Below are 24,546 nucleotides of genomic sequence, written 5' to 3'. Positions count from 1 at the left end.
AAAACAATATTTTCATTGGTCATAGTTAAATTGAGGATAGAGGGTTTAATTAGGGCTCTTGCGCCCGTAGAAGGGGATATTTCGCGAGCGCGGACGTGCTTATGAGGTAGGATTTGGATTTCTGGCCGATCGTGTCTCTCGAATCCGCATTGAGCGTAGAATGTAGTCAGTGCAGGTGAAAATCTCGGACAAATTTGATTGCCCCCATGGAGATCTCCTGCGTCGACAAGAGCATGCTGCGACTGGCTGTGGCGCTGGACAAGCGCGGCAGCGGCAATGCGAACCGAGAGGAATCCGTGAGAATGCCGAGATTATCCGAATCCAGGGAAGGCGGCGACTCTATCTCCTCCCGAAATCCGGGGGCGCCTTACAGGTCCCGGAGCTACAGCACCAGCGGATTTGTGAGGAAGACATTCAAGCTGCCAAGCAATGGCCCCCTGGAGCTGGAAATTCTGGTGGAAAGGATAGAGCGTGGAGAGATTGGTTTCGAGGAAGTCCGAGCGTACACGGACAGGTACTTAACCGGAAGCTTTGCTGGGCGAGTGTTGCGGTGCTTCAAGGATGGAAAGATAGCGCTCGAGTTCTTCAAGTGGTGCCAGGACCAGGCAGGATTTTCTCACAGTACTTACTCGTACAATTGTCTCATGGATCTTCTCTTCCGGATGAAGCTCTATCAGGACGTCTACGCGACTTTCAGGGCCATGAGAGAGTGCTCTCCAAACAGGTATACTTTCCGGGTGGTGCTCAAGAGCTTTTGCAAGCAAGGGAAGCTCCGGGATGGTTACAAGCTGTTTGGGCAGATGCTAGACAATGGGATAAGTCCGGATGGGATCGAGTACAACATTCTCATCGATGGATACGCGAAGAAAGGGAGAGTTGACGACGCCAACAGGTTGTACGAGGAGATGGTTTCTGTTGGCTTGGAGCCGAGCATCTACACTTACAACTCCTTGCTCAATGCGTTCTGCAAGGAGACGAAGATGAAGGAAGCCATGGAGCTGTTTAAGACGATGGCCGAGAAAGGCTTCGAGCCGGACGTTGTCACTTACAGCACCATCATCTCGGGGCTTTGTAAGACGGGGAAGGTGACCGAAGCTTTGGAGATGGTAGAGGAGATGACCGAGAAGGGTGTGAATCCCGACGTTGCGACTTACACTATCATCGTGGACAGGCTCTGTAGAGCGGGCAAAGTTGACGAAGCTGACGAGCTGTTTCACAAGATGATTGAACGGGGCTGCTCGGCAAACACTGTTGCTTACAACGCGCTCATCAACGGGCTCTGCAAGGACGAGAACATCGAACGGGCTTACAAGCTACTTGAAGAGATGGCGAGCAAGGGATACGAGCCTGACAACATCACTTACAACACAATTCTCAGCGGGCTTTGCAGGATGGGGAAGGTGAGTGAGGCCAAGCAGTTTTTTGACAGTATGCCTTCCAGGGGATACAGTCCCGACGTTGTGGCATACAACGGTCTTCTGGACGCTCTGTACAAGGAAGGCAAAGTTGCAGAGGCTTGGGGTCTTTTCAAGACCATGGGTGAGAGGCCGGACAGGCTAACTTGCTACATTATGCTTCAAGGACTCTTTAATGAGAAGAAAGTGGACGATGCTGTCAAGTTCTTTGAAGGGGTCATACGAGACGGCAAGTTTGGCCACGAGGGGGCAACGTATTCACTTCTGATAGAGGGCCTTTGCAAGTCCAAGAAGGTGGACGAAGCTGTCACTATGCTCAACGAGATGCTCGAGAAAGGACACGTTCCACAGACTGTCCCAGCAACGGCACTTCTCTCGACCCTTTGCAAGGAGAAGAAGGTTGATGATGCTTTGGCCTGCTTTGAAGCGCTGAAAGCCAGGGGATACAAACCGGACGTGGTGACTTACAACGCTCTTCTCTCCGGGCTTAGAAAATGCGAGAAGTTTGATCTGGCCGTCAGCCTGCTGGAAGACATGGCGGACAGGAAAGTCGCTCCAGACTTGATTACGTACAACACACTTATCGATGGCTTTTGTCGCGTTGAGAAGACAGACGAGGCTATGAAGCTGTTCAAAGACGTCATCGCCAAGGGATACATGCCAGACACTGTGACTTACAACTCGATACTGCTGGGGTTGGCAAGAAAAAGCAACATGGACGAGGCCGAGGAAATGTTTAAGAAAATGGTGGATAGCGGCTGTGCTCCAAATGGCGCAACGTACAGCATCGTTCTCTCGGGTCACTGTAGAGTGGGGAACATGGCTAGATGCCTCGAACTCTACGAGGAAATGACCGAGAAGCGGTTCAGCCCCGATGTCCTGCTCTGCAATGCCGTCATCGATATGCTTTGCAAGGCCAAAAAGGTGGACGATGCGCACAAGGTTCTCGAAGAGATGAGCAAAATCGGAGCCGTGCCGGATGTGGTTACGTATAACATCCTTCTGGACGGGCTGTGCAAAACCAACTTGGTGGACAAGGCCCACGAGCTGTTCTCGACCATGGTGGACAACGGCTGCGCTCCAGACATCGTAAGCTACAGCGTTGTCCTCAACGGGCTGTGCAAGACAAACAAGGTGCACGATGCCAGAGTTCTCTTCGACAGGATGATCGAGAGGAAGTTGGTTCCGGACGTTGTCACCTTCAACATCTTGATGGACGGGCTGTGCAAGGCAGGGAAGTTGGACGAGGCCAAAGATCTTCTGGATGTTATGAGCGAGCACAACGTTCTTCCAGATGGAGTGACTTGCACAACGCTCATGCACGGCCTGTGCCGGGACAAGAGAACGGACGAGGCTGTGAGGCTTTTCCAGTACATGGTGGAGAAAGGCACTGTGGCTGACGTCCTCCCCCACAACATCGTCCTCGCAGGCCTGTGCAGGGAAGGCAAGCTCGCGCAGGCCCTTCTCTTTTTCAAGTCGATGGTCAAGTCGGACGGAGAGTTTAGCCCGGACGTGGTGACGTACACTACTCTGGTGAATGCTCTGATCGAAGCCGGAAGAGTCGACCAAGCGGTGGATTACTTCCAGCAGATGACAGGCTCGGGCTGTGCTCCAGACTACGTTGCCTACAACACGCTCATGAATGGGCTGAGAAAGCAAGGGAGGCACATCCAGGCTGACAGGCTCACACAGGCCATGAAGGAGAAGGGGTTCTTGTCGGATTGCTTCAAGGCGCCGCTCAGAGCCTAAGGTAGCTGTCAGCACCCCTTTGCAACTTCCGCGACAAGTAAGTACATAGATTCACAGCTTTTCAGACCAGACTTTTGATGACTCTTGTTTTTTTCTCGTTTGACTCAGGACGACTTCCATTGCTTGCATGCCTGTGATCCATCTTATTGTCTTGAGTTTATCGATCCATCTTGGAGAAAAAAAAGGGGGGAAGGGGGTGACCTTCTTCTTCTCAAACGTTCGTTAGTTGACAATGCATGCTACAACTTCCACAAGATCCAGCATAGGATCTGGGTGTCCTGCCTGCTTGAGACGCTCCATTATGTTACACTTGTTAGAGGCGTCCCGTTCTGTCCTGGAAGTAAAAACCACTGTTAGCATCCGACCGGTAAGTGCGAGCTATGTTTTTCTAGAAAGGATTTATCGCTCTCACGCACGGGGTCGGTTGCAGTTGATCGCGGATTTGCTGTTGCAAATACTCCCGGCACTTCTCCAGAGCTTCGCGCATCCAAGCGTGACGGACTTTCTCAATGGCGGTGGCAATTGTGAACTGAAAGAGAACGAGAGAGAGAGAGCTAAGTTTGAGTTCATTCCAAATTCCTCCTCTTCTCTCCAGGCATTTACCCATTGACGACGTCGAGCCTCCTGCTCGGGCCAGGTCTCGAGCTCTTGAGTCACTTCTAATGCAAACATGTATGCCTTGCAGTTGCCTTTGGTGCACACCATGTCGTGGCGTTTGCTCGCAAAGATCCAGTGACCGAGCTCTTCCTGGGAGATTTTAGACAAGAATCGAGTGAGAAACTTCAAGAACATCGTGTACTACTATGAGAACCTTGATCTGGCCTCGAACGCCGGCTTCTTCGGCAGCCTCTCGGCATGCTGCGTCCTCGACAGTCTCATCAAACTCCCAGCCTCCCTGGAAGAAGACGCGAAAGAGAGACGAAAGAGAGACGAACGAGAGACAATGAAACGCGGTGAGGAACCAGACGAGAAAGAAACAGTCGCGTACCTTTGGAAAGACGAGGCCATGGCCATTGAGCGAACTGATCATGAGAATTCGGACATTGTCAACAACAGCGTGGGGAGTGGAGCCTCCTTTCTTGAGCCGATATGGTATGCAGCTAGACAGAAAAAAAAAAGAGGAGATTTCGTTTACGAACTGAAATTCCAGGAGCTCAAATTCAATGCTTCTCACCCAGCGACGAGCCTGTAGCCCTGCTCAAATCTCTGCCGCTGTGGCTCGTCGGTGATTCCCTCCATTGGCGATTCAACCGCGAAGAAATACGAGGAAGGAGAACGCAAAAACAAAGATTGGAAACTTGCGACCGAGGTGAGTAAAACTTCTCAACCGGATTTCTTCATTGAGTCGATAGAGAGAGTTTGTCAAGTTGGAGAGAGGGAGTCGAGAGTGCTGCTGTTCGTTATCACTCTCGGTCAAAAATCTCCGATTTTTGAGACGAAGAGGTCGATGAGTCTGGAGATCATAAACTTGAGCGAAGTTATCTCCTTCTACGCAATGACGGATTTGAGTTAGCTGAAAGAGAAGATGAGAAAGAGAAGAGGGGACAGGGTAAAAGAGAGGGATGGATGAAGAGTCGGTCTCACAGGTTTGGTCTTTTCCTGGGAAAAAGAAGGGAAGGAAAAAGAAAAAATGGAAAATCAATCACTGGCTGAGTCTTTGTTTTATTTTATTTTGATATTTATTTTTTCTTTTTCCTTGGCAGACCACCATTTGCACAGCCGCGATGTTCAGCTTGCAGCAACAGCAGCCTTTTATGAAGAATGAACAACACATGTCAGCCGAAAAAAAAAGGGGAGAAATCAACACACCAGCAACGGTGAGAAAGTAATGAAGAAAAAAACGAGAGAGACTTCGCAAGCTTCTTTTTTTTTCGCAGCGAGGACGATTGGAAGAACTAATAAGATCTGGAGATGAAACGCTCATCAAAGATCAACATCTACACATTAAAGCTCTCCCATGTGCTTGGCATTTGCATTCGTGCAGTGGGAGCATTGCTCCAGCCTTGACCAGATAAGAAAAAAAAAATTTAAAGTTCTAGAATGTGATCTTGGCTTGAAACTTGTAAGTCGACTGCATGAACAGATTGAAGTTCTCAAGATCAAGGAAATCTTCGCTTCCACAAGCACTAGAAAAAAGAGAGAGAAGAAGAAAATGCTAGAGGCCGCCCGCGATGGTGTGTGGTATTTAAAGCCTGCGCGGCTGCTACTTAAAGAAAACGATTTACAAAGTTTTGTAAATTCACAGCGAAGTTATGTGGTAATGCGGCGGCCGCGATGATTGACTGTATCGTATAACCTTCGTTTTTCTTGTCCTTTAAAGGGAGAAAAAAAAAGACTTTTCTATTTTTTTTTTTTTGTTTTTGCTTTGAGAGCCTACAAACATGACAAGTTTGACTACATCTTTGTAGCTACGAACCCCAGCAATTGTCTATTCGCTAGACAAACGATTGATGTCACCGTGCTTGATTTTGGTGCAACGCGATTAAAAACGAGCTGCTTGTCTTTAGTGCCACCGATGTAACGCTCCTCAAATTCCCAAAATCAAATCCATTCGCCCCTCAATTACAAACATGGATCCAATAGACCCATGCAAGACTTAGATTGTCTATAGACCCTGAAATCATAGCTTATCGTACAATTACAGCTACTTTTCTAGATTGTTTCTTCTCTCTTTTGGCTGAGAATCTCCATCCAAAAGGTTCCTTGCAACTCAGCGAAGCACAAAATGCCAGAGATTCTCACGAGCTTTGAACTTCTACTCCTCAAGTTGTTTCGAGGAAGGAAAGATGTTATCACACCTCTCAATTCCTGATGCACTAAAGGCCAAGATACATTTGGCAGCGTGTTGTTTTTACACTAAAAGGAAACTTCCCACTTTGTATAGGCAAGGAGAAGGTTCTAAGTTAACATTTTAAAAAATGTGGTATATTCTCTGTTTTGGGATATTAAGGTTTATAACTTCAAACCTTAAACCATAAACCTATAATACTGTATTAATATTGACTGTGAGAAAACCAGCCTTGAGTTTGCCACCAGTCAATCTCAAGCAATTGATGGCGTAACTCCAGCTTGATCCCAAAGCGCCCACAAAGAAATCAGCCTCGAGAGCCATCACCAAGTTGATAAAGCTGTTGTCAAATGCTGTCTTGGTACCTAGAGATTCCATATATTCGGTCATGTGCATTGTGCCATATTGCCTCCTCACTTCCGTGAAGTAGAACTCCCAGTCTGTGAACTCGTCGGATTCGTCAACCACAGTCTTGATCAAGGCAAGATCATCAAGATTTATTGCAATGCTTGAAGTGAGATTGTTCTTACCTGCATTTCCGTGGAGAGCCACACGCTGTGCAATTCCGGAAACTTTCTTCGCAAAGCGTTGGCGAGGTTCATGTAATCCTTCAAAGGATGGAGGGTCATCTCGTAGCTTTTATCCCCTTGCCTTACATGCACGCTCACGATGGGTCGTGGAACCCACACTTTTGCATCGTCTGGCTGGGATGAATTGAGCTGCCAATCTTTTGTAATAGACAACATGACCTTTTCAGCGGCATTTACTCCGAATGCTCGATGCCTGGCTTGGTTAAGTAAGTTGCATAAGTATTCACTGGGAAAGCGCAGAAGATAGCGATATGCCTGATCATTAACGTGTTTTGGCATAATCAACGAGATTCAATAGTTTAGTTACCTGAGCTCTCCACCATACTCGTTCATTGGTCTCATTGGTGTTTGCAATGAGATTTCCATCAAGCTCTTCTGTTGGTTGCATTTTCTTCCAAGGCTCTCCCCAATGTCTACTGACTATGATTTAGTTTATAGAATTAAAGAGAAATGGAACTTAACTTTGGTACACCAGCCCATGGATCAAAAACATTGTCTGAGCGTTTCAATATCCCTGATTTCCAAGCAGACTCATCTGAATAAAGCTCCAAAACTCTGTGAATGCATTCCTTAGCGGCCTCTGGAGCAAAGTAGCAAGACCACCTCAAGTGATTTGACCCTGCAACATGGATTTAAAAATATCATTGAAAGTGAGAAATTCTAAGTTCAAAAAACCAACCAGTGCATCCCTCATGATCTGCTCCAGAGAAGGGCAGTGTAACAAAAACTCTCCCCTCACTCACAGCTGAGGAAAGAATTGCTGAAAGAAAAACCATCTGAGATCCAACACCAATAGGTGCGGTCTGGCTGTGCCAGTGGGCCAAGAGGAATCTTGCATTGCTGCAGTTTTTGGGGTGTTGATGCAGCCACAAATCCTGCTGGACAAGCCTTGTTAGAGGGAGATTATCGTCATCACCGCCATGAACCTGCTAGATCATATACTTTGTTAATCAAATTCACACTTCCAAAGGGATATACTTGCCCATGGTATGGCTAGAGAAGAATTTGAGGAAATATTGTCATCCACAAGATCTTTCCATAGGTTCCAAGGAGGCAATTCACCATTCTTTCCACGATTGTCCATCTTGGTGTGGAGCTCTTCACATCTTTTGCAGTCTTGAATGTGAGGTGGAAGTAATGCTCTTGGAAGATTTGTGCTGTTGTGACCTCGCTCCAAAACCTTGCTCCATAGATCCACCAGGGCCTTTATCTTTCTTGGAACTCTTCTTCGTGGGTGTGACCATTTCCTGGAGCCAATTCTTCTCTCTAGTTTATGGCCAATAAAAAGGTAAGCAATCAAAACAAGCAAGAGTAGCCAATGCAGCCTGGAGCGAGCTTTGCGAATCTTTATTCTCCATTCCATGGCTCAGTTGAGAAGAATAGACTAGGAGATACTCCTACTCAAAATTTCCCCCATTTACCAAACTTTAGATAGGTGAAAGGTTTGGTTCTATTCCTTTTCAAAAACACGTAGCGCGGGCATTTGCGGTCCAAGATTTTCATTGGAACTCATCGGTCGCCATCGCGAAGGCTTTCATCATGGAATTCACGGAAACTTCGTTGATCGCCGGGAAGATTTCCTGCGCAAGTGTGGGATCTTCGGCGCTGGAATGCGGGGAGAGGAACGAAGTCCACGAGAAAACATTGGTCTTGGGCATCGACTCAAAGGTTAGAACGAGAGGAGGCTGCTCCACGAAACTTTAGACCGCTGTGGCATCTTCCTTCAAGTTAATCTTAGAAGTTCTAGAACATATCTAGTTCTCCTCTGCTAGATCTCAAAACCTTTTCAACCTGATCCTTTCCAACGAACACAGAGATGAGTGAATTCCATGAAATATCATTCCTTTCTGGCATTAGATCAGTCTTGCAAGTTTCCAAATGCCCATTATGGGCATAACTCTAAGTAGTGTCATACAGGAAATTACACTCCAAGAAGGAGATCAATCACAAACTTCTCAGTATCACCATTCTTCTGTAAGTTGAGATCAACTCGCCCATGAAACTAAACTTCTTTCAGGCATCCCGAAACATCTCTCCAGCTTCCAAAACATGCCCATGCAAGCAAGATTTCTGGACTTTTTTGTTTGCAGGTGTCGAACACGCCCTTGATGATGGGTCAAATCTAAATTGTGCAAAAAGCATAAACTTTGTTGACATGGGAATTAAGCTAATCAGATGCAAGGTCTGGTTTGGTGCCAAGTGCTCTCAGTCCGCCATACAAGCTAGCAGCCCGAAACACAAGGTCCAGTGACAAAGATTCCACGAGAAAACATTAGGTGGCCTCAGGCTATCAAACAACTTAGCACCGTCTACGCAGCCACACTTTCCATACATTTGGCTGAGAAGATTCACAAGGAAGAGTCGACTATCACCGACGAGAACGAGTTCCTGGACGATGCAAAGACGCTCTTTTCTGAAAACCCGTCCTCATCTCGATCGCGAGGATCGTCGGAGGAGAGGATCGAGATCCACGCCACGAGATCGGCCTTGCCCCTGGGGGCCTACTGCGGGAATGGAATCGTGCAGCGATCCAAAGAGCTGTTTGATCGATCCCCCCAGCGAGATCCGTGATGTGGACGGCGATCACGCAAGCTTAAGCTCAAGAACAGCAAGAGGATTCTCTCGACAAAGCCTAGCGTGCACTCTCGATGATGCTGGCCGATATAAGGAATCACTGCGAGCTCTACTCGCGATCCAAGACGCTGGAACAAAACGTGATAGCCAGCACGATCGTCAACGCCCGGCACGGCGATTTCCAGGCGTCGCGCAAGCTCTTCGATCCGGCGAGGTGGCCACCGCGTGATCGATGCGCGAGAGGAATCCAGTGTTGTGGACAGTGATGGTCGCGGGGCTCTCGCAGTGTGGCGAGCTCCACCAATCACGGGAAGTTCTTGTGCGATCTCCTACGAAAGATCTCGCGGCTTTCACCTCAGTGATGGGTGGGCGACACGGCCAGCGCGAGAAAGATCGGCAAAGGCCGATCTCGTGGCGTGGATCTCGGTCCTCTCCTCCGGCGATCCTCGCGATCGCTATGCCGGCGAGGATATCCTCTTCTTCCGGGAGATGCTGGGACGGATCGATCTTCCTCAGCTTGATCGCGGGCAGCAGCCACAGTGGGCGGCTCGGCTACGGCCTCGGGATGGAGTTCCAGCGCGACCACGGATCTCTCCGGGGCTCCATCACTACAGCGTGGATTTGCTGGGGCGACGGAGGAGCTGGCTCATGCCCTTTCTCCCAGACGGAATCGCGATTTTAATTAGATCCTCTCCCCCAAGCTTCTCGATGGAAAGAAGCGCTAGATTGGCTATCGCCCTAGGCCGAGCTTACATCCAGCATCCATAGCCAACTAAAGTCAACGAAGAATGGTAAGTCAACAAAAATCAACCAAAAGGCTAATGGTCAACATCGGCCTTTTAAACGGGTTCTTTTAACTGTGGCGCTATTTGAGGGCCCAGGGGGAGAATTAGGGTTCTAAGAGAAAAGGAAGACATGGAGGCTGTGGATGTGGTCGTGCGGCCGATGAAGGAATTCGCCAAGGACAGCCTGCGGCTCGTCAAGCGCTGCCACAAGCCGGATCGCAAAGGTAAGAGAGATCTCGCTCTCTCTCGCGAGAATTAGGGTTTATAGATCTAGATCTCTGATTGGATTGATCGATTCGTGGGCTCTTGCAGAGTATACCAAGGTTGCGCTGAGGACAGCGGCGGGATTCGTAGTGATGGGATTCATCGGATTCTTCGTCAAGCTCATCTTCATCCCGATCAACAACATCATCGTTGGATCGGGCTAGAGAGAGTTTTTTGTAAGGTTTCTGCAAGGAAATTGACCATGGAATTTTTTCCCTCTTTTTCTAGTCTCTCCATATAGCTTTGCCGGTGGATGGTTTCTCGACACCTGGGAGGACACTGGTCACCGCGAGACACGATCGAGCTCGCATATAAATCCCCAATCTGGATAAACTCTCTCTGAGTGGAAGAGGCCTTGGACCCGATCGATCGATCAGTAAGCTCTTCGTGTTCTCGACGCTTTTGGGTTTGTTTTTCCGATCCAGGGGAGGAAGAAGAATCACTCTGGAGGGGATTTTGGAGTGTGGATCGGTGTGATTTTGTGGATTTGTAGCGATGTCTGGAGCGCAGGGAGCTCTTCCCCCGGGATCTTTCACCGACACCACCTACGAGAGCCAGGAGGGCGCCAAGATCCAGGAGCGCGTCGATAGCAAGGAAGACGCCCATGGCATCCCTGTGAAGATGGGCACGGACGAGCAGCACAAGGACGAGGCCGCCGGGCATGGAGGCCCCGTCTTTGGCCAGCCGGACGCCAAGAAGGAAGACGATATCGGGGTCTCGGGCACCGCCTAGAGCGACACGTGGCATGCCACGTTGTCCCGTGTGGATATCCAAGTCAGCAATGTAATTACGTGTTAGGTCAAGTGTGTATAGTCTTAAGTATGAAATGCACTGCTGGTCTTGTGGTAGAATAGTACCCTGCCACGGTACAGACCCGGGTTCGATTCCCGGGCAAATGCTTGGGTTCTTTATTTTGACAATTTTTGAGCTGCTCTGGAGTTCAGTTCAGCTGCATCTGAGTGCTTCAATTTAATGCCTGATTGGAATTTGGAAACATCTTAACTATACTTGAGGAGTCACAGGCGTTCATGAATCGAAGATTTTACCTCATACAATTGTTCTTCCACTCAAATCAAGCAAAGATACATGGATTTCCACTCAACTCAACTCATATCAAGCAAAGATACATGGATTTGCAGCTCTTATGTAGAGGCGTTGGAAAGCTCGCTCGCTCTGTTTAGTTTTTGTTACTACTTCCCTTTTGGACTAAGTATCACTTGACAACAAGCTTTTCATCTGGCAGCATCCGACTTGACTTGAATGTATTGTCGTTGGCATCTGTCAAATAGAAAGTGCCATTTTCTTCACTGATATAGAACGCTGCCTGGGGCTCCAAGTCCCTGACATCCAGATGCAAACCAGTGGGAATTTCATCATTTTCACGGGCCACCATGACAGCAACTCGAAAGTAAGTTTGAGAGGGAAGCTTGATCCTCAAACTTCTAGAAACTTTTGGGGGGACAACTCCCAGCTTCACATCATAGATCATCCTGAACCTGTCACGAAGAACAACAATATAGTCAGTGCCATTGGTGATTTGGACCTTTGTGCTCGCAGCACCCATGTATCCTCTATTGGATAACATCACCGTCTTCGATTACCACTGGAGGCTGGAGAAGGAAAACTTGTTGAGATAAAAACTAGAAGTAGATCAAAGAGACGCTTTGAAGCACCTGTTGTCAGTGTCACTTGGACTGTACAAACACTATCTTACTTGTCCAGTTGTTGTCAACTCGACTTCCTTGTCCGCTGGATTCGACGAGTTTCCCTGGAAAGACACACTAATAGAGTTAGTGAAGAGGAAAAGAGAGAGCTGGAGAGATTTTCTGATCCGCAAGAACCAAAAGTAGCTGGCAAATCCACAGAGCCTAAAGAGTGAACGAGAATCGCGACTTAACAGCATTGGAGCAATCGATCTCTTTCACAACAACAGGCTCGGATATAAGTTCGACCATCAGGAATGCCGCCGTACCCCGATGCTATCAAACAGGTCCTTGGCCTCGTTCACAAGTCCAGCTTTACCACTGTGATCTTCCTTGGAAACCACAAAATAATCGAACTCCATCGATTCAAAGTATTGACAGGCCTCTTTCAAATGACCTGAGTGGCTTAACGCTCTGTAAGAATGCTCTTTTTTGTTCGACTAACACCCTCCAATTGAGAATGTAAAGGAGAGTCTTGGGGCTCTATGTGCATCCTGGGAATATCCCTGAAGCAGCGAAGTCCACAGCACAATGCTTTCGACCGACGCAGCGTCAAAGAGCTTCTTAGCATCGCTTCATGTCCATTTCGGGCATATGAGTGCTCCACAATTGGTGTCAACTCGATTTCCTTCTCTGCTGGATTCGGCCAAAGCCACACTAGTAGAGTTAGCGAAAAGAAAGAGAGAGGGATAGAGCGGGATTTTATCATGAAAGCGTGAACACCAGCCAGCAGAGCCTGTTGCTTCCGAAAAGAGTAAACGAAAATCGCGACTTCACTGCAGCAATGTCCTGGACATCGATCTCTTACAACCGGGTCGCTAATCACTTGACTCGGATATCAGGAATGCCGCCACCGCCACCTTACCCTGATCCTAGCATGCTATCAAAAAGGTTCATTCACAAGTCCAGGTCTACCAAGAACATAAATCATGTCTGAAAACACAAAATAATCAAACTCCATTGAACCAGGCCGGAGTGGCTCAATGTTGTAAGAATGCTCACATAAATGTTACTTAGTCCCGACTAACACCCTCCAAATTGAGAATGTAAAGGAGAGCCTTGGATGCCGCGAATGGGCATATGCTGTGTCTCTGGTGGGCATCAAATTCATTATGATTTGTCAAAACTGTTAGTTAAGGATGGCAAGCATGGCATTCCACGTCACTCCGTAGCAATACGGCATCGATTCCAACAGCTTCCTTGTCGTCAACCAGGCGAGGGTGTGTCATGTTTAACACAATACCCCTGATACAAGATACCAGGTCATCTGGTCATGGAGATTCCCAGCCTTGGCATATGCTGTGAGCAGAATCGTCCACGTACGAGACCAAGTCCGCCTGTGGCATCTCTCTAAGTGTGCTGTCCAAAAATTCTATATTCTGGGGATGGGAATATGCTCTAAGCATCTCATTCCAAGAGACAATGTTCTCTCATTCATTGCATCAACGATCCCTTTTGCCGATGCCAGATGCCCATCCTGGGAATACCCCTGAAGCAGCTAAGTCCACGTGGGCATATGACTGTATCTTATCCGCCACTGTGCCTTGGCACGTGTCTCAAGCACATTGCACGTCTCCTAGCCCACGTTATTCATGCAAGGCCTGTCTAATAGTATAAATACATGTCTTCCTCCACACCATATACATACCACTCTCAGGTTGTAGTTATTTTTGCAGCAGCACAGTTTAGTCCTTGTGTAGCAAATCCCATGGAGAAGGCAGCAAAGATTGCTTTTATTCTCACACTCACTATTGCAATTGCATTTGCTTCACTTGAGTCCACCAATGCTATTGAGATAGCTCCCAACACAAAGTTTGTGCCAGCTTCTTCTCTTCTCTCATACTTCAGGAGCCTGAAAGAGGTGGAGTGCATGCCGAACTCTCAATGCTGCCCCGAATCCAAGCCCTGCCCATCAGAGGGCCAGGAGTGTAAGGTCTGTGCCTACACTTATCCTGCACTGTGCTTCTGCACAGACAAACCTGGGATTAACAAGCTGATGCTGTAATCTGGAGGTATGCATAACTTATCTCGTGTTTCTTTATACTCAGCTCTAAGCATTTGTGTGTCCCAGAAGATGGGCGACTTGATCTACCTATGTTATATGAAGAATGGAGTAACAAATGTCTTCATGTGCTAAAACTATGCGGTTTTGTGCATTTTCCGCTTTGCAATTGGTCCATTAGTGGCTGTTTCTTTGATAGCCACGACATGTACTGTTCAATTCGCTACTGGTAATAATAAAAAACTCTCAAGCTTGTTTGAAAATAAAGATGTGTCAGTCTCAATGGTGACGTGTTAGTACGGCATTGTGACGTGTCTGTACGGTCTGGGTCTAAGGTTTTGGATCTTTTGGCTATGCCTTCTAGGGTTTTACAGGCCGGTAAGGATGGAGAGCGTGAGAGGCGGCGCGCCCGTCGACAAGGCGGTGGATTTCGCGAATTACTTCTGCACCTACTCGTATCTCTATCACCAGAAGGATATGCTGTCGGATCGGGTGAGAATGGATGCCTATCACTCGGCCGTGTTTAAGAACAAGCGCCATTTCCAGGGAAAGGTAGGAGATCTCTCTTCTTACTCTTCGCATTCTAGTGTTTCGATGGATGGTTTTGGATCGAGCAGACTGTCTTGGACGTGGGGACTGGGAGTGGGATTTTGGCGATTTGGTCGGCGCAAGCCGGTGCTAAGAAGGTGTACGCGGTGGAAGCTACAAACATGGCTCGCCACGCGCGGAGCTTGGCGAGCGCGAATGGAGTGGGCCACATTGTGGAAGTGATCGAGGGGTCGATTGAGGAGGTTTCCATTCCCGAGAAAGGTGAGTGTTGTTTTCTTTTCCCTTGCGTTTTTCTTTCCTTCTCGTCTGTGTTTCTTCGTCTCTTTGCTGAAGAGACTCTGTGTGTGTGTGTGTGTGTGTGTGTGTGTATGTGTGTGTGTGTTATGCGATGCGACTATATACCAGGGCTGTTTTGTGACTTTCGTGAGCATTGTACACTGGCTCACTCAAAATCTTTTTTGTTGCTCAGGTATCCCAGCCATGCTCGTATGTGGTTTGCTCCCATAAAGACCAAACTCGTAGAGCAAAAGAATCAAGAGTATCAGAAATCACTGGCGGATTGGAGCTACTTTGCTCAAGAGCTAAACGAGGCGTATGGTGTTGATATGAGCACCCTGACAATGCCATATCACGAGGAGCAAAAACAATACTACTTACAGGTAAAATGTCTCTCTTTTTCTCTAGACTACCTAGCTAAAAACGATGTCTTTGTTTCACTTCCAGACGTCCTTATGGTCGAACTTATATCCGGGTCAAGTGATTTCCACTCAACTCAACTCATATCAAGCAAAGATACATGGATTTGCAACTCTTATGTAGAGGCGTTGGAAAGCTCGCTCGCTCTGTTTAGTTTTTGTTACTACTTCCCTTTTGGACTAAGTATCACTTGACAACAAGCTTTTCATCTGGCAGCATCCGACTTGACTTGAATGTATGGTCGTTGGCATCTGTCAAATAGAAAGTGCCGTTTTCTTCACTGATATAGAACGCTGCCTGGGGCTCCAAGTCCCTGACATCCAGATGCAAACCAGTGGGAATTTCATCATTTTCACGGGCCACCATGACAGCAACTCGAAAGTAAGTTCGAGAGGGAAGCTTGATCCTCAAACTTCTAGAAACTTTTGGGGGGACAACTCCCAGCTTCACACCATAGATCATCCTGAACCTGTCACGAAGAACAACAATATAGTCAGTGCCATTGGTGATTTGGACCTTTGTGCTCGCAGCACCCATGTATCCTCTATTCTTCCTTCTGTTTACCCACGAAGACTTTATTACATTTGAACCCTAATGGATTGTTTTATATTCATTCTCTTTGATTACTTATAATTCATCACAATTCTTCAGAAGTTCACACTCTTATGAATAGAATCTACCTACCCTTTAGATCTAAATTGGATTGTTAAATACTAATTTTAACATATGGTATGATTCCCCCAATTAAAAAATAGAATTATGTTTTATGTGTTAGTCCCATTTCGGTTCTATATGCTATTTATGGTAAATGCCTAAATCTGCTAGTAGGGCATATTTACAAAATGTAAAGAATGTCATGAACACCATGATGTTATTCCTACATCCCAATTCATGATCTAACATTATTCTATATTTAATAAGTTTTCAAATTTATTCAAAAGACTAACTTTTAGGACTACGATGAAAGCCTAGATCTCTCATATAAAGTGGAGGTAAAACATGTGAAGCTAAGTGATACCTCATAATATTATGTTAGTTGAAAAGTCATTAAGGGTAGTTAGGGTAAGTGCATACATAAGTCTTACAAAATTTTGATAAAATGTTGGCCACAACATATCTAATTTGATCTATGATAACATATTCAACTCCACAAAAAGTAAAAAGGCTTCAAAAGTAAATACTAAATTGCATAATTAACTTAGATGGATTTTGATAAGACAATATAATTGGTAAAAAGCAACATCATAATCATGTAAGAAACCACAGAATGTCTTTGAGAAACAATTAATAAAAGTTCAAATATAAAGGGAAAGGTACATGAATAAAAGTGCATCTTCTTTTCCAATCAATTAAGGATATTAGGATATTTGAGGTTAAATGTCTTTAGGCTTACTGAGTTGGGTGACCTCTTATGATTAAATTTAGAAACTTACAAGTTGTTAATATGTTTAAATATGCACTTTAAAATGTTTAAGAAGACACTTCAATCTACACATGAGGATTTGGAATCAAAAGTAGTTAAAGTAGATTTTTTGGTGAAAGAGTTAATGAAGATTTTATTAATTCTTCAACCTTTCTCCACACTATTATGAGGTTGTTATATTTGAAAATGTTAGGTAAAGAAATCAATGAAAATCTCATTAATTCTTTAGCCTTTCTTCACATTGTCATGAGGTTGTTGTGTTTGAAGCTAGTGGCTTATAATATGCCATTTTTACATGCTTTGTGTTTTGAGATAAAGAGAGAAAAAGGGATTTCCACTAACTCTTAATTTTTATAATTTTTAAATAAGTAACACTTAAAGAAAGAACATTGCAAAACTCAAAATCTGGCTAGATGTAAGGATTAATAGTAAGAATAGAAGAAGCTACACCATGTGTCATTAATAACATCATTAACTAAGTTTGATTATTCAATTGCAATCATATAGCATCAAACAGTGGCACCATTGCTATTCTAGAGTAAGAGAAGGAGAAGACTGTTGCAAAGGATTGAACTGAAAAAAGTTATAGAAACAAAAAAGATTTAAACAATGCAAAATCTAGATAAAAATATTATTTATCTCCAACTTTTCACAACCACATTTAAATCTCTTCCAACAACTCAAAAGCTTTCCTTGGTAAAGGTGCTTACAGAGAATCTAAGAGGTAGAGCTCCTGGATGAGAGGCAAACATGAGTTTGAGTCACAGATGCTAAAGCCCCTCAAGCTTGCAGCAGCCCTCCACTGTCCACCTTGAAACCTTGCTTCCATTGTACAATTCATTGACAATCAACTCTTTTGATCCTTCAGAGAGAAAACTTCTTGTCCACAGCGTTTACAATTACACCTTAATCGAAGGGAAATACATTTAACCGTGAAACGGTGATTCTTCTCCATTGGCGCTGGGAGCTGGGGTGTTGGAGCGCGAGCTCCTCTTCGTGGGAACCAGCGTTGACCTCTCGGCGTCAAATCCCTCCTCGTCCATTTCCTCCTCACTGTCCTTAAACACTGGATGCATATATGAGTTTTGGAGATATGTCTTAATGTTCCAGTTTGGATGTGTAGCTCTGTCGACAATGTCCTTCGACATTGCCTCCTGCAAAGCAAGAAAAGAAACAATGAGATTTGCTAGATACGCGGAAGAGCAAAACAACTTTCACTTACTTCTAGTGGATACTTTCGGAACGCCGGCTCGAAGCGATTCTTGCAGTAGTAGTGGAAAACTATCGTCATGATCGGGAGACCAATAAGTAGAGGAGTGGAGGCGGCGGCTCTCTTCCCGGCGAAAACTCCAAACAGTGTAATTTGCTCGACGAGCAGTGAGACGATGATCCGGTTGTGGATATGCGGCCAGAAGGCTGCTGCACTCTCGTACTCGGGGTCGTACACGTTGATCACCTACAAATATAAAGAACAAAGAAAGAAAAAGGCGAGAAAGCGTTAAAACGTTTTTACCACCATCTGTAAAAGAAAATGTACCTGATGTCGATAGACCACGTACGCGAATGCCAAGTACACGATTATAAACGGGAGAATGAATGGTGTGATAATAGAATAGACGGTTCCAAGTAAGAAATAGAGTTCTAGCTGAGGGAAGACAGTGTCAAAGCCTGCACTCCCTGGACTCATTGCGTTCTCTCGGTCTTTGTCAGTTTTAACCAGGAACATGTTTTTCAAGTGATAAACGATCAGCGGCTTTATACGCATGATGTCTGCTGCAATGCTGGCCCAGCCGTCAACCATGATATATGTGATGAAGAATGTTGCTTTTTGCGGGATACTCCCAGCTAAGATCACAGGAATCCTGTTGTCAAAGTTCTGGTCAGTCACGAGCCACCCGCTGGTAGAGACTTACTGGCTTGGAGACTGCTGGAAGAAGGTTTTAAGTTGCTCAAACGCTGCTCCAGCGATCACACTGGCAAAGAAAACGTTGACGACCATAAAGTAGTAGTACTTTGCTGATGTAGATACTTCGAGCTGCGACAAAGCCAGATGGCCTTCTATCTTGGACATGAACATCAAAAGCTTTGGAAGGAAGTGTAGAAACAGCTTGAGTGCCAGACCGGGAAGGAAACCTTGGAGGAACGACTTGATGAACTTCCTGGAAATCACGGATCAGCGTCTTTTTCCCGAAAACCACGGATGAGATTCAAGAACTTACGCTTCAATGATTGGCCTCAGGAACGTTAGCTTCTTCTCAATACCTTCCAGGTTGGCCAACGACTGCACAAATGTCACGGGAATAATGTAGAAAAAGATGAGCAGGAAAACCGCTCCGGTTATGAACAGCTTTCTCATGGTGAGCTGTAGATACGGAACCGAAAGATTTCGCCAGTATACGTCTCGAGGCTCAGGAGCCCACTCCGTCAGCCATACTGTGGGATCCCTGGTTTGCTGTGTCTGTGCGCAGACTGCCGCTCCCCATCTTGACCTGAAAGATACAAAAGCTACAGGAAGCTTTGAACTGTCGTCGTTGAGAACACGTTCACGCTCTGCTGCAGCCTGCAAAGAATAATAATCACCTCGAAGTGTTCGTAAATAACAAGTAAAAGAGTTACCTCCTTCGAGATCTGATTTATACCGTCGGTATAGTATTGGATTGCATCAACTTTCTGTCCCCACAGACCCCATAAGCCAGTCTGTATTACACCAAGTTATTTTAAACAGAACTCAATATCAAACAGTGAGCATACCTTGGTCATAGGCCGCTCCGTGTTTTTTCTTTGGAACTGTAGCTGGTAATAGTCCAGCCAGTTTTGCAGCCCCTCTCTCTTCTTGACTAGCTTTGCTAGCTTGTTTGCATTATAGATAACCTTTAAAAACTCAATACAGTTAGCATTTCAAAACCAAGGCAGGAGAGTTTCATTTTATCACCTGATTGCAGAGATAGTAGTCAGGATGATTCACGCGGAAGAAATGATCGATATGCGTGCTAATGGGTTCGTCCGGATCCAAAGGCACTTGCCGAACAAGTACCTACAAACAACGGTAGAGTCAGACCTGGAATCTCAAAACAGAAAACATTACTGACAGTGAATTGGTCAGGGCGGCGGGCTTCGGCGGCAAGGAATTGGAAACGCATACGTGCCACCGTCTTATACTCCGTGAAGAGCATAAAACACGTCCATGCCGTAAATACATATGTCATAACAACGTGCGCCCACAGCCTTGAGAAAACAAGATAAAAAACAAGAACGTTTCAAACCTCAACACATGGAAAGAGAAACATTTCACAATGTCAAACCTTGGGGATTTCTCCCTGATGTTGGTGAGTGAGATTTTATCGATGTCGGTACCGAAAATTTTGCCAGTTTGGATGTTTGAGTCGGTCACGTTCACAGGGACCAGCACCAAAAACCCGAGTAACATCAAAGGGACGAAGACCTTAAGCCTGTAAAGGAACGGCACACAAAACGAAAAAATGGGAACAAAGTTCCGTGAGAACACAGCCAAAGAATGGCACACATTGTAAACAAAAAAAAAGAAGAAAACTTTACCCGAGAAGGTATATCCTGAGGTAGACAACGGAATCAAGCCCAGCGTGAGCGATGAGCTCCCCTTCCGGCATTCGCAGAGCGTCCCTCATCCAATCCAAGAAATGTAGATAAGATTTGTAGTTCAAGTTCACGAACCGGAGCAAAGATCCTCGCTCGTCGCTCCTGGAGCTGCCCTGGCGGACTCCCTTGAGGTACCATTTGGGATAGTAAACCCTGGCGTTGGCCGGCTGGAGCTTGAGGAACGCGAAGACGAGGAGGAAGATAAAGGCCGAGATGATGTTGATGGCCGCCGCCACGCCCAGATCCTGTAGCGTGGCCATTCAGCCCCGGAAATCTCTCGAAATATCGTGCTAGCAGCCCCTGGCCGTCGAGAATCCGAGAAAAATCACTGGAAATCGGAGGCACTACATGATGATCGCGGCAGCCATACCCTGTTCCACCACAATGCGCTCGAGATCAGCACTGAATGGCGCTCATTCCAGCGATGTCAGGCGTGAGAGACACTCAAGAATCGATAGCTGCCGCGCCAACACTCTAGCGGATTAGATTACCTCGAGAAGAAGCCGCATTTTCTTTCTACCTAGTTTGGCCGCAAACCGCCATAGCTCTCTTCCAGAGAAGAACTTTGTGTGTAAGTGTGTCCACTATAGAGAAGCCGAAAGGACAATGGATTGGAATAAAAGATTTACTATAAGCCTCGCTCTTTTGAAGGCCAGCCAGGCTGGATCACACGAGGTAAAAACTACGTTACACAATGTCCCAAGATTCTCTTCGTTAGTAGTATATTCTCATATCCTCTGTCAAGTAAGCGGAAAAAAGAGAACATTCTGTTAGGGCTTTGTTATTTAAACAGTGGCGATGGCGGCATTGAGCGGCTTGGCGCTTGCTTCCCCCATTGCGGCGCCGCACCAGGGGTTTCTGTCTTGCGCGAGGCCAGGATCAGCGGCGCTGCTCCATCGGCGTGCTGAATGTCTTGCGCTCTCGCGTCGGGCGATTCCGGCGGTGAATGCCGCGATTTCGATGAGCGCTAGGGTAAATGCCGGCGCGGAGGTCAGCGTCCAGGACTTTCTCGAGGAAGCGAGAGAACTCGGAAAGGTATGGCTGTCGCTGTTTGATTTTGGCCCACTAGAATCTGCCCATGACGACAAAAAAGATCTCTCTTGATGATCTATCCTGATAATCTAGCTCTAGCGATGGAGCTAACAAAGTCCTTTACTGAGGCTGATCCTTTGATTCTCTTTTTCTTGGGGATCAGCGATGTTGTTTTCTAAAAGCTCTCTTTTTTTCGTGATTGTAGGTCCACCTTTACATTAATACACACACTGGGCAGTGGAAAACGAGGACCCCGATGGAGATGTTTCGCTACAGCGACGCCGAAGAGGACGCCTGGGACGCTTGCCTGGTACACGACGATGGCAAGCAAGAAATGACCATGTACGTCAGGAGAGTTGCGACGGCGTCGTTTAAGCAAGACAAAGTTTTGGGAGTTCCATACTACATCATCCAGTTCATATCACTGCGAGGTATATCGTTCTCCCTGACGCTAATGGCAGATCCCAAGACTCAAGAATACGAGGCTAGCCAGCTCAAGGCTTACAACACGCTGCTCAAGAAATATGGACCCGATGTCAAGTTTTCCAACAAGCTCCATCCAAACTAAGGAGTCATCAGCCAGAGAGCTTCGTTTTCTCGAGGCTAGAACCCGCAGGACGTGAAGTTTTTCTTACTGGTGTGGAAGTAGCACTCGGAAGCAGCGGGGACGCAACGTGAAATCCAGGTACACTTGCATCCAAGTCGTCCTCCATTGATGCACTCGACGTATGCTCCTGTAGGTATACATTTTGGCCGGATAGAGCAAACTACAGCAAGCGGAGAAAATCTCTAGCCAACTCAAAAGTGAGTGTTTGCTACTTACAGTCTCTTAACTGGTCCGTCCCTGCTAGCTTCCGGTTCTGGATCGAAGTTTTATCAACAGAGATCGCGTGGTTTTCGATACTCACCGGCCGCTCCTCTCGGTAATTGTTTGTTCTTTCAAAGTGATCTAGAAACCAGATCTTTGCCGTGGTGTCTGGGAAGAACACGAAGCAAATCGAGTAAGATAATTGGAAAACTAAAAAAGAGAGAACCTGCGACTAGCAGCGTAAGGATCGACAGCACAAACAAAGGTTTAAAGATCGCCATAGCTGCTGGGATTTGAGTCGTAAAGTCACCATATAAATGGGATGGACTACAAATGGTTTGTTTTATACCAGGAAGAGATTTCACGTGACACCACGAGAAGAACTTGAAAAAATAATAATAACCAATTGGGAGTGACGGCTGTGGGATTTGAACCCACGCCCTTTCGGATTGGAGCCTAAATCCAACGCCTTAGACCACTCGGCCAAACCGTCAGCTTGTGCTAAGAAAGCAAGCATTACGTAGATGACTTTGATAAATGCAGAGTAAATGTTTCCTACCTGTATTAATTGGCCTCATCGGACGCTCTCTGTTGAGCCACGTCATTTTACTTTTAGTGTGCGTGTCATGCCTGGATGACGTTGGATCTCACTTGCTTGTTTTTCGTTCTCGAGAGGGAAAGAGAGGTGAGGCGCGGCAAGGCGGCTTCCATCCACAGCGCGATTTCTTCCCTCGGTGCGCCATTCTTTGTGTAGATTCCACCTCCGGCAATGCTCAGTTCAATGCACTGGCAGATTCTTGGAAAGCTATTGGCAGCATTGGCAGCGGCGCTCGAGGATTTCTAGGTTTCGCGGCGCGCTCGCGGCGATTGTATGGCGCGGTGCTTGCTGTGGCGGCAGCTGCTGCTGCCGGCCATTGTGATTTCGATCGCGCTCGCGAGTCCCGCTCTCACAGGTAAGAAATCTAAGCTACATTTCGTGAATATTTCACCGATTGGTTTCCCGATGCGGCTAGATGGAGCGCAATCGCAAGGAATCGCACAGGTAGAGTACTAAATTATAGTATGATCTGTGTGTTTGCCTTGTGTTCTTCCTTGGATTTCTCGCTTTTCTCCGCCTGGATTGACTGGATTTCTTGCTCGCGTCGCATGCTATATTCTAATAGTTCTTAAGCTTTGTTTAGAATTGCTGGGCTTTCACGCCATAAAGAGGTTGCGCTGTTGGTCAGAGGTAGCTAGGAGATGTTACATGCTTTTATTCGTTTGCTTTCTCTCTTTCTTTTGTATTTTTTCCTATCGATTGACACAGGTGTTTAGCTATGATCTCTGTTGTTGTTGGTTGACTGTGTCTCGCATTAAAAAACCACCCATTTTTTGTCACTCACACTTTCTCGTTTTCGATCTTTTCTCTTTGTTCTCTGCAGTGCGAGTCTAGCTCTAGCCAAATTCCGCTAGCTTCCAATCAAAGTGCCCCGGGTGATACGTTTCCAGCGTCAGGCATTCGTTATGAGGCTTTCAATAACAGCAGTGCCAGGAGGAGGAGGCTGGGAGATTTTCGTGAGTGCGCGCCATGTACGTGCTGCACGGACCAGACAAGGAAGTATTGCTTTCTAACAGGATGCTGTTACAACATCAATTGCTCGCTGAGAAGGGTCCCATTCGGCCTTTGCTCCTTCACTCCGGTTTCCTGCAACTGCTTCGGCTGCTCGTGAAGATCATCCGCTATAATCTCGACGATCGCGTCAATCAGGTCTGATAGACAAAGGTGAAGAAGAAAAGCTTGCTGTATATGTTTCTTCTAAGTAGAGTTCTTGAGTTTTTATTTTATTTTTTATGTTGGCTCTCTCTCTCTGTTTGAAAGCTGCTTTGCAGATCGGTGCCGATCTAAGTCTCGCTTTACAGAAGAAAAAAAAAGAAGAGAAAAGAGAGATAAAGTACCGTTTCCATCAAACGATCAAAGTTGTGTGAACTTGCGTTGCTGCCGAAGGTCTGGTTTTTGTTGCTTTTTAGATTCATCGAGTTTCTTCCTTTTCTCTAATCCGGGAAGCTTCCTAAGCGGCTTAAACTAATCCCAGATCTATTCATCGTGCTTCTACAGTCGGGCTCGCGAGTTTCCACCGATGTAGATCGATCGCCCAAGTCAAGATGCGTCAGCCTTTGCCAGAGCTCCGGTTTGAATTGTATCGGTCGACTCGGTCGATTGAGATCACAGTGGAAACTTCTCCATTTTCACTGCTCCAAGGCGTGCATCTTTTGACAAAGCCGGTCGCTACCGTGCGCCAAAGAAATTATAGCGTCCAACACGATGCTACGCTACGAATCTTTTCTTTGTTTCTGAGATATTCCCATGTCAGTGTGCTTGCTTCCTTTGTCTTCAAAGACACCGCTGTGGCTTTTGCTCTTTCATCCTTTTAATTCTTTCCTCGAATTTTTGCTCTACGTAAACTTTGCTTGCATCTTTGTCTGATCAGTGGGGTGTGCATTGGCGAGCACAGGAGAATTTAAAATCTAGAATATTATAGACCGAATCAAAACACATGGTGGCACTTAATGCCT

General features: G+C 46.3%; 8 protein-coding genes, 1 long non-coding RNA gene and 1 other non-coding gene across 14 annotated transcripts; 6 read left to right on the top strand and 4 right to left on the bottom strand.

Moving 5' to 3' along the window:
- Positions 1 to 57: 57 nt before the first annotated feature.
- On the top strand, positions 58 to 3,863 carry LOC9642196 (pentatricopeptide repeat-containing protein At1g63400). 2 transcript variants are annotated; one of them, XM_024678463.1, is made up of 4 exons: positions 58 to 106; positions 167 to 3,201; positions 3,273 to 3,531; positions 3,595 to 3,863. In XM_024678463.1, exon 2 carries the CDS (start codon positions 207 to 209, stop codon positions 3,162 to 3,164), a length of 2,958 nt encoding a protein of 985 aa, XP_024534231.1. In that variant the 5' UTR covers positions 58 to 106; positions 167 to 206; the 3' UTR covers positions 3,165 to 3,201; positions 3,273 to 3,531; positions 3,595 to 3,863. The 2 variants fall into 2 exon arrangements, with proteins under 2 accessions (XP_024534231.1, XP_024534233.1); XM_024678465.1 differs by having other exon boundaries at positions 59 to 106; positions 176 to 3,201.
- Positions 3,288 to 4,441, bottom strand: LOC9642195 (nudix hydrolase 16, mitochondrial). The gene is made up of 6 exons (XM_002973521.2): positions 4,339 to 4,441; positions 4,153 to 4,264; positions 3,976 to 4,059; positions 3,768 to 3,911; positions 3,581 to 3,693; positions 3,288 to 3,498 (listed from the first exon to the last, which is right to left on the bottom strand). The coding sequence occupies exons 1-6, from the start codon at positions 4,401 to 4,403 to the stop codon at positions 3,387 to 3,389; spliced, it is 630 nt and encodes a 209-aa protein (XP_002973567.2). The 5' UTR covers positions 4,404 to 4,441; the 3' UTR covers positions 3,288 to 3,386.
- A 1,703-nt stretch (positions 4,442 to 6,144) lies between these two features.
- Positions 6,145 to 7,865, bottom strand: LOC9642634. Its single transcript, XM_024678446.1, has 6 exons — positions 7,525 to 7,865; positions 7,222 to 7,468; positions 7,005 to 7,161; positions 6,850 to 6,955; positions 6,483 to 6,797; positions 6,145 to 6,423 (listed from the first exon to the last, which is right to left on the bottom strand). The coding sequence occupies exons 1-6, from the start codon at positions 7,624 to 7,626 to the stop codon at positions 6,145 to 6,147; spliced, it is 1,206 nt and encodes a 401-aa protein (XP_024534214.1). The 5' UTR covers positions 7,627 to 7,865.
- Positions 7,866 to 9,980: 2,115 nt separating this feature from the next.
- On the top strand, positions 9,981 to 10,384 carry LOC9642633 (protein transport protein Sec61 subunit gamma). Its single transcript, XM_002973676.2, has 2 exons — positions 9,981 to 10,125; positions 10,214 to 10,384. The coding sequence occupies exons 1-2, from the start codon at positions 10,032 to 10,034 to the stop codon at positions 10,327 to 10,329; spliced, it is 210 nt and encodes a 69-aa protein (XP_002973722.1). The 5' UTR covers positions 9,981 to 10,031; the 3' UTR covers positions 10,330 to 10,384.
- Positions 10,385 to 13,510: 3,126 nt separating this feature from the next.
- On the top strand, positions 13,511 to 14,137 carry LOC112347562. 2 transcript variants are annotated; one of them, XR_002992811.1, is made up of 2 exons: positions 13,511 to 13,880; positions 13,943 to 14,137. It is a non-coding gene; the product is annotated as an uncharacterized LOC112347562 (long non-coding RNA). The 2 variants fall into 2 exon arrangements; XR_002992812.1 differs by having other exon boundaries at positions 13,517 to 13,880; positions 13,940 to 14,137.
- A 112-nt stretch (positions 14,138 to 14,249) lies between these two features.
- Positions 14,250 to 15,395, top strand: LOC9642193 (protein arginine N-methyltransferase PRMT10). The gene is made up of 4 exons (XM_024678546.1): positions 14,250 to 14,422; positions 14,488 to 14,680; positions 14,889 to 15,078; positions 15,143 to 15,395. Exons 1-3 carry the CDS (start codon positions 14,255 to 14,257, stop codon positions 14,924 to 14,926), a joined length of 399 nt encoding a protein of 132 aa, XP_024534314.1. The 5' UTR covers positions 14,250 to 14,254; the 3' UTR covers positions 14,927 to 15,078; positions 15,143 to 15,395.
- A 1,995-nt stretch (positions 15,396 to 17,390) lies between these two features.
- Positions 17,391 to 20,724, bottom strand: LOC9642631 (calcium permeable stress-gated cation channel 1). Its single transcript, XM_002973518.2, has 11 exons — positions 20,094 to 20,724; positions 19,841 to 19,987; positions 19,628 to 19,763; positions 19,471 to 19,572; positions 19,290 to 19,409; positions 19,155 to 19,235; positions 18,758 to 19,098; positions 18,452 to 18,697; positions 18,076 to 18,400; positions 17,761 to 17,994; positions 17,391 to 17,692 (listed from the first exon to the last, which is right to left on the bottom strand). The coding sequence occupies exons 1-11, from the start codon at positions 20,411 to 20,413 to the stop codon at positions 17,465 to 17,467; spliced, it is 2,280 nt and encodes a 759-aa protein (XP_002973564.1). The 5' UTR covers positions 20,414 to 20,724; the 3' UTR covers positions 17,391 to 17,464.
- An 87-nt stretch (positions 20,725 to 20,811) lies between these two features.
- Positions 20,812 to 22,454, top strand: LOC9642630. Of its 2 annotated transcripts, XR_002992782.1 has the most exons (5): positions 20,812 to 21,188; positions 21,391 to 21,616; positions 21,679 to 21,870; positions 21,926 to 21,989; positions 22,037 to 22,454. XR_002992782.1 is itself a non-coding variant. In XM_024678493.1 (4 exons), the coding sequence occupies exons 1-3, from the start codon at positions 20,952 to 20,954 to the stop codon at positions 21,861 to 21,863; spliced, it is 648 nt and encodes a 215-aa protein (XP_024534261.1). In that variant the 5' UTR covers positions 20,812 to 20,951; the 3' UTR covers positions 21,864 to 21,870; positions 21,926 to 22,454. The 2 variants fall into 2 exon arrangements, 1 of the variants encoding a protein (XP_024534261.1); XM_024678493.1 differs by having other exon boundaries at positions 21,926 to 22,454.
- TRNAL-UAG lies at positions 22,407 to 22,486 on the bottom strand. Its single transcript has one exon. It is a non-coding gene; the product is annotated as a tRNA-Leu (tRNA).
- Positions 22,487 to 22,668: 182 nt separating this feature from the next.
- On the top strand, positions 22,669 to 24,405 carry LOC112347508. Of its 2 annotated transcripts, XM_024678473.1 has the most exons (5): positions 22,669 to 22,727; positions 22,787 to 22,946; positions 23,007 to 23,035; positions 23,415 to 23,977; positions 24,066 to 24,405. In XM_024678473.1, exons 2-4 carry the CDS (start codon positions 22,865 to 22,867, stop codon positions 23,700 to 23,702), a joined length of 399 nt encoding a protein of 132 aa, XP_024534241.1. In that variant the 5' UTR covers positions 22,669 to 22,727; positions 22,787 to 22,864; the 3' UTR covers positions 23,703 to 23,977; positions 24,066 to 24,405. The 2 variants fall into 2 exon arrangements, with proteins under 2 accessions (XP_024534241.1, XP_024534242.1); XM_024678474.1 differs by having other exon boundaries at positions 22,669 to 22,946.
- Positions 24,406 to 24,546: the final 141 nt, after the last annotated feature.

Source organism: Selaginella moellendorffii, unplaced genomic scaffold (genome assembly GCF_000143415.4).
Source record: "Selaginella moellendorffii unplaced genomic scaffold, v1.0 SELMOscaffold_22, whole genome shotgun sequence".
NCBI lineage: Eukaryota > Viridiplantae > Streptophyta > Lycopodiopsida > Selaginellales > Selaginellaceae > Selaginella > Selaginella moellendorffii.
Note: the sequence above shows the minus strand (reverse complement) of the source record. Positions and strands in the feature narration are given on the sequence as shown.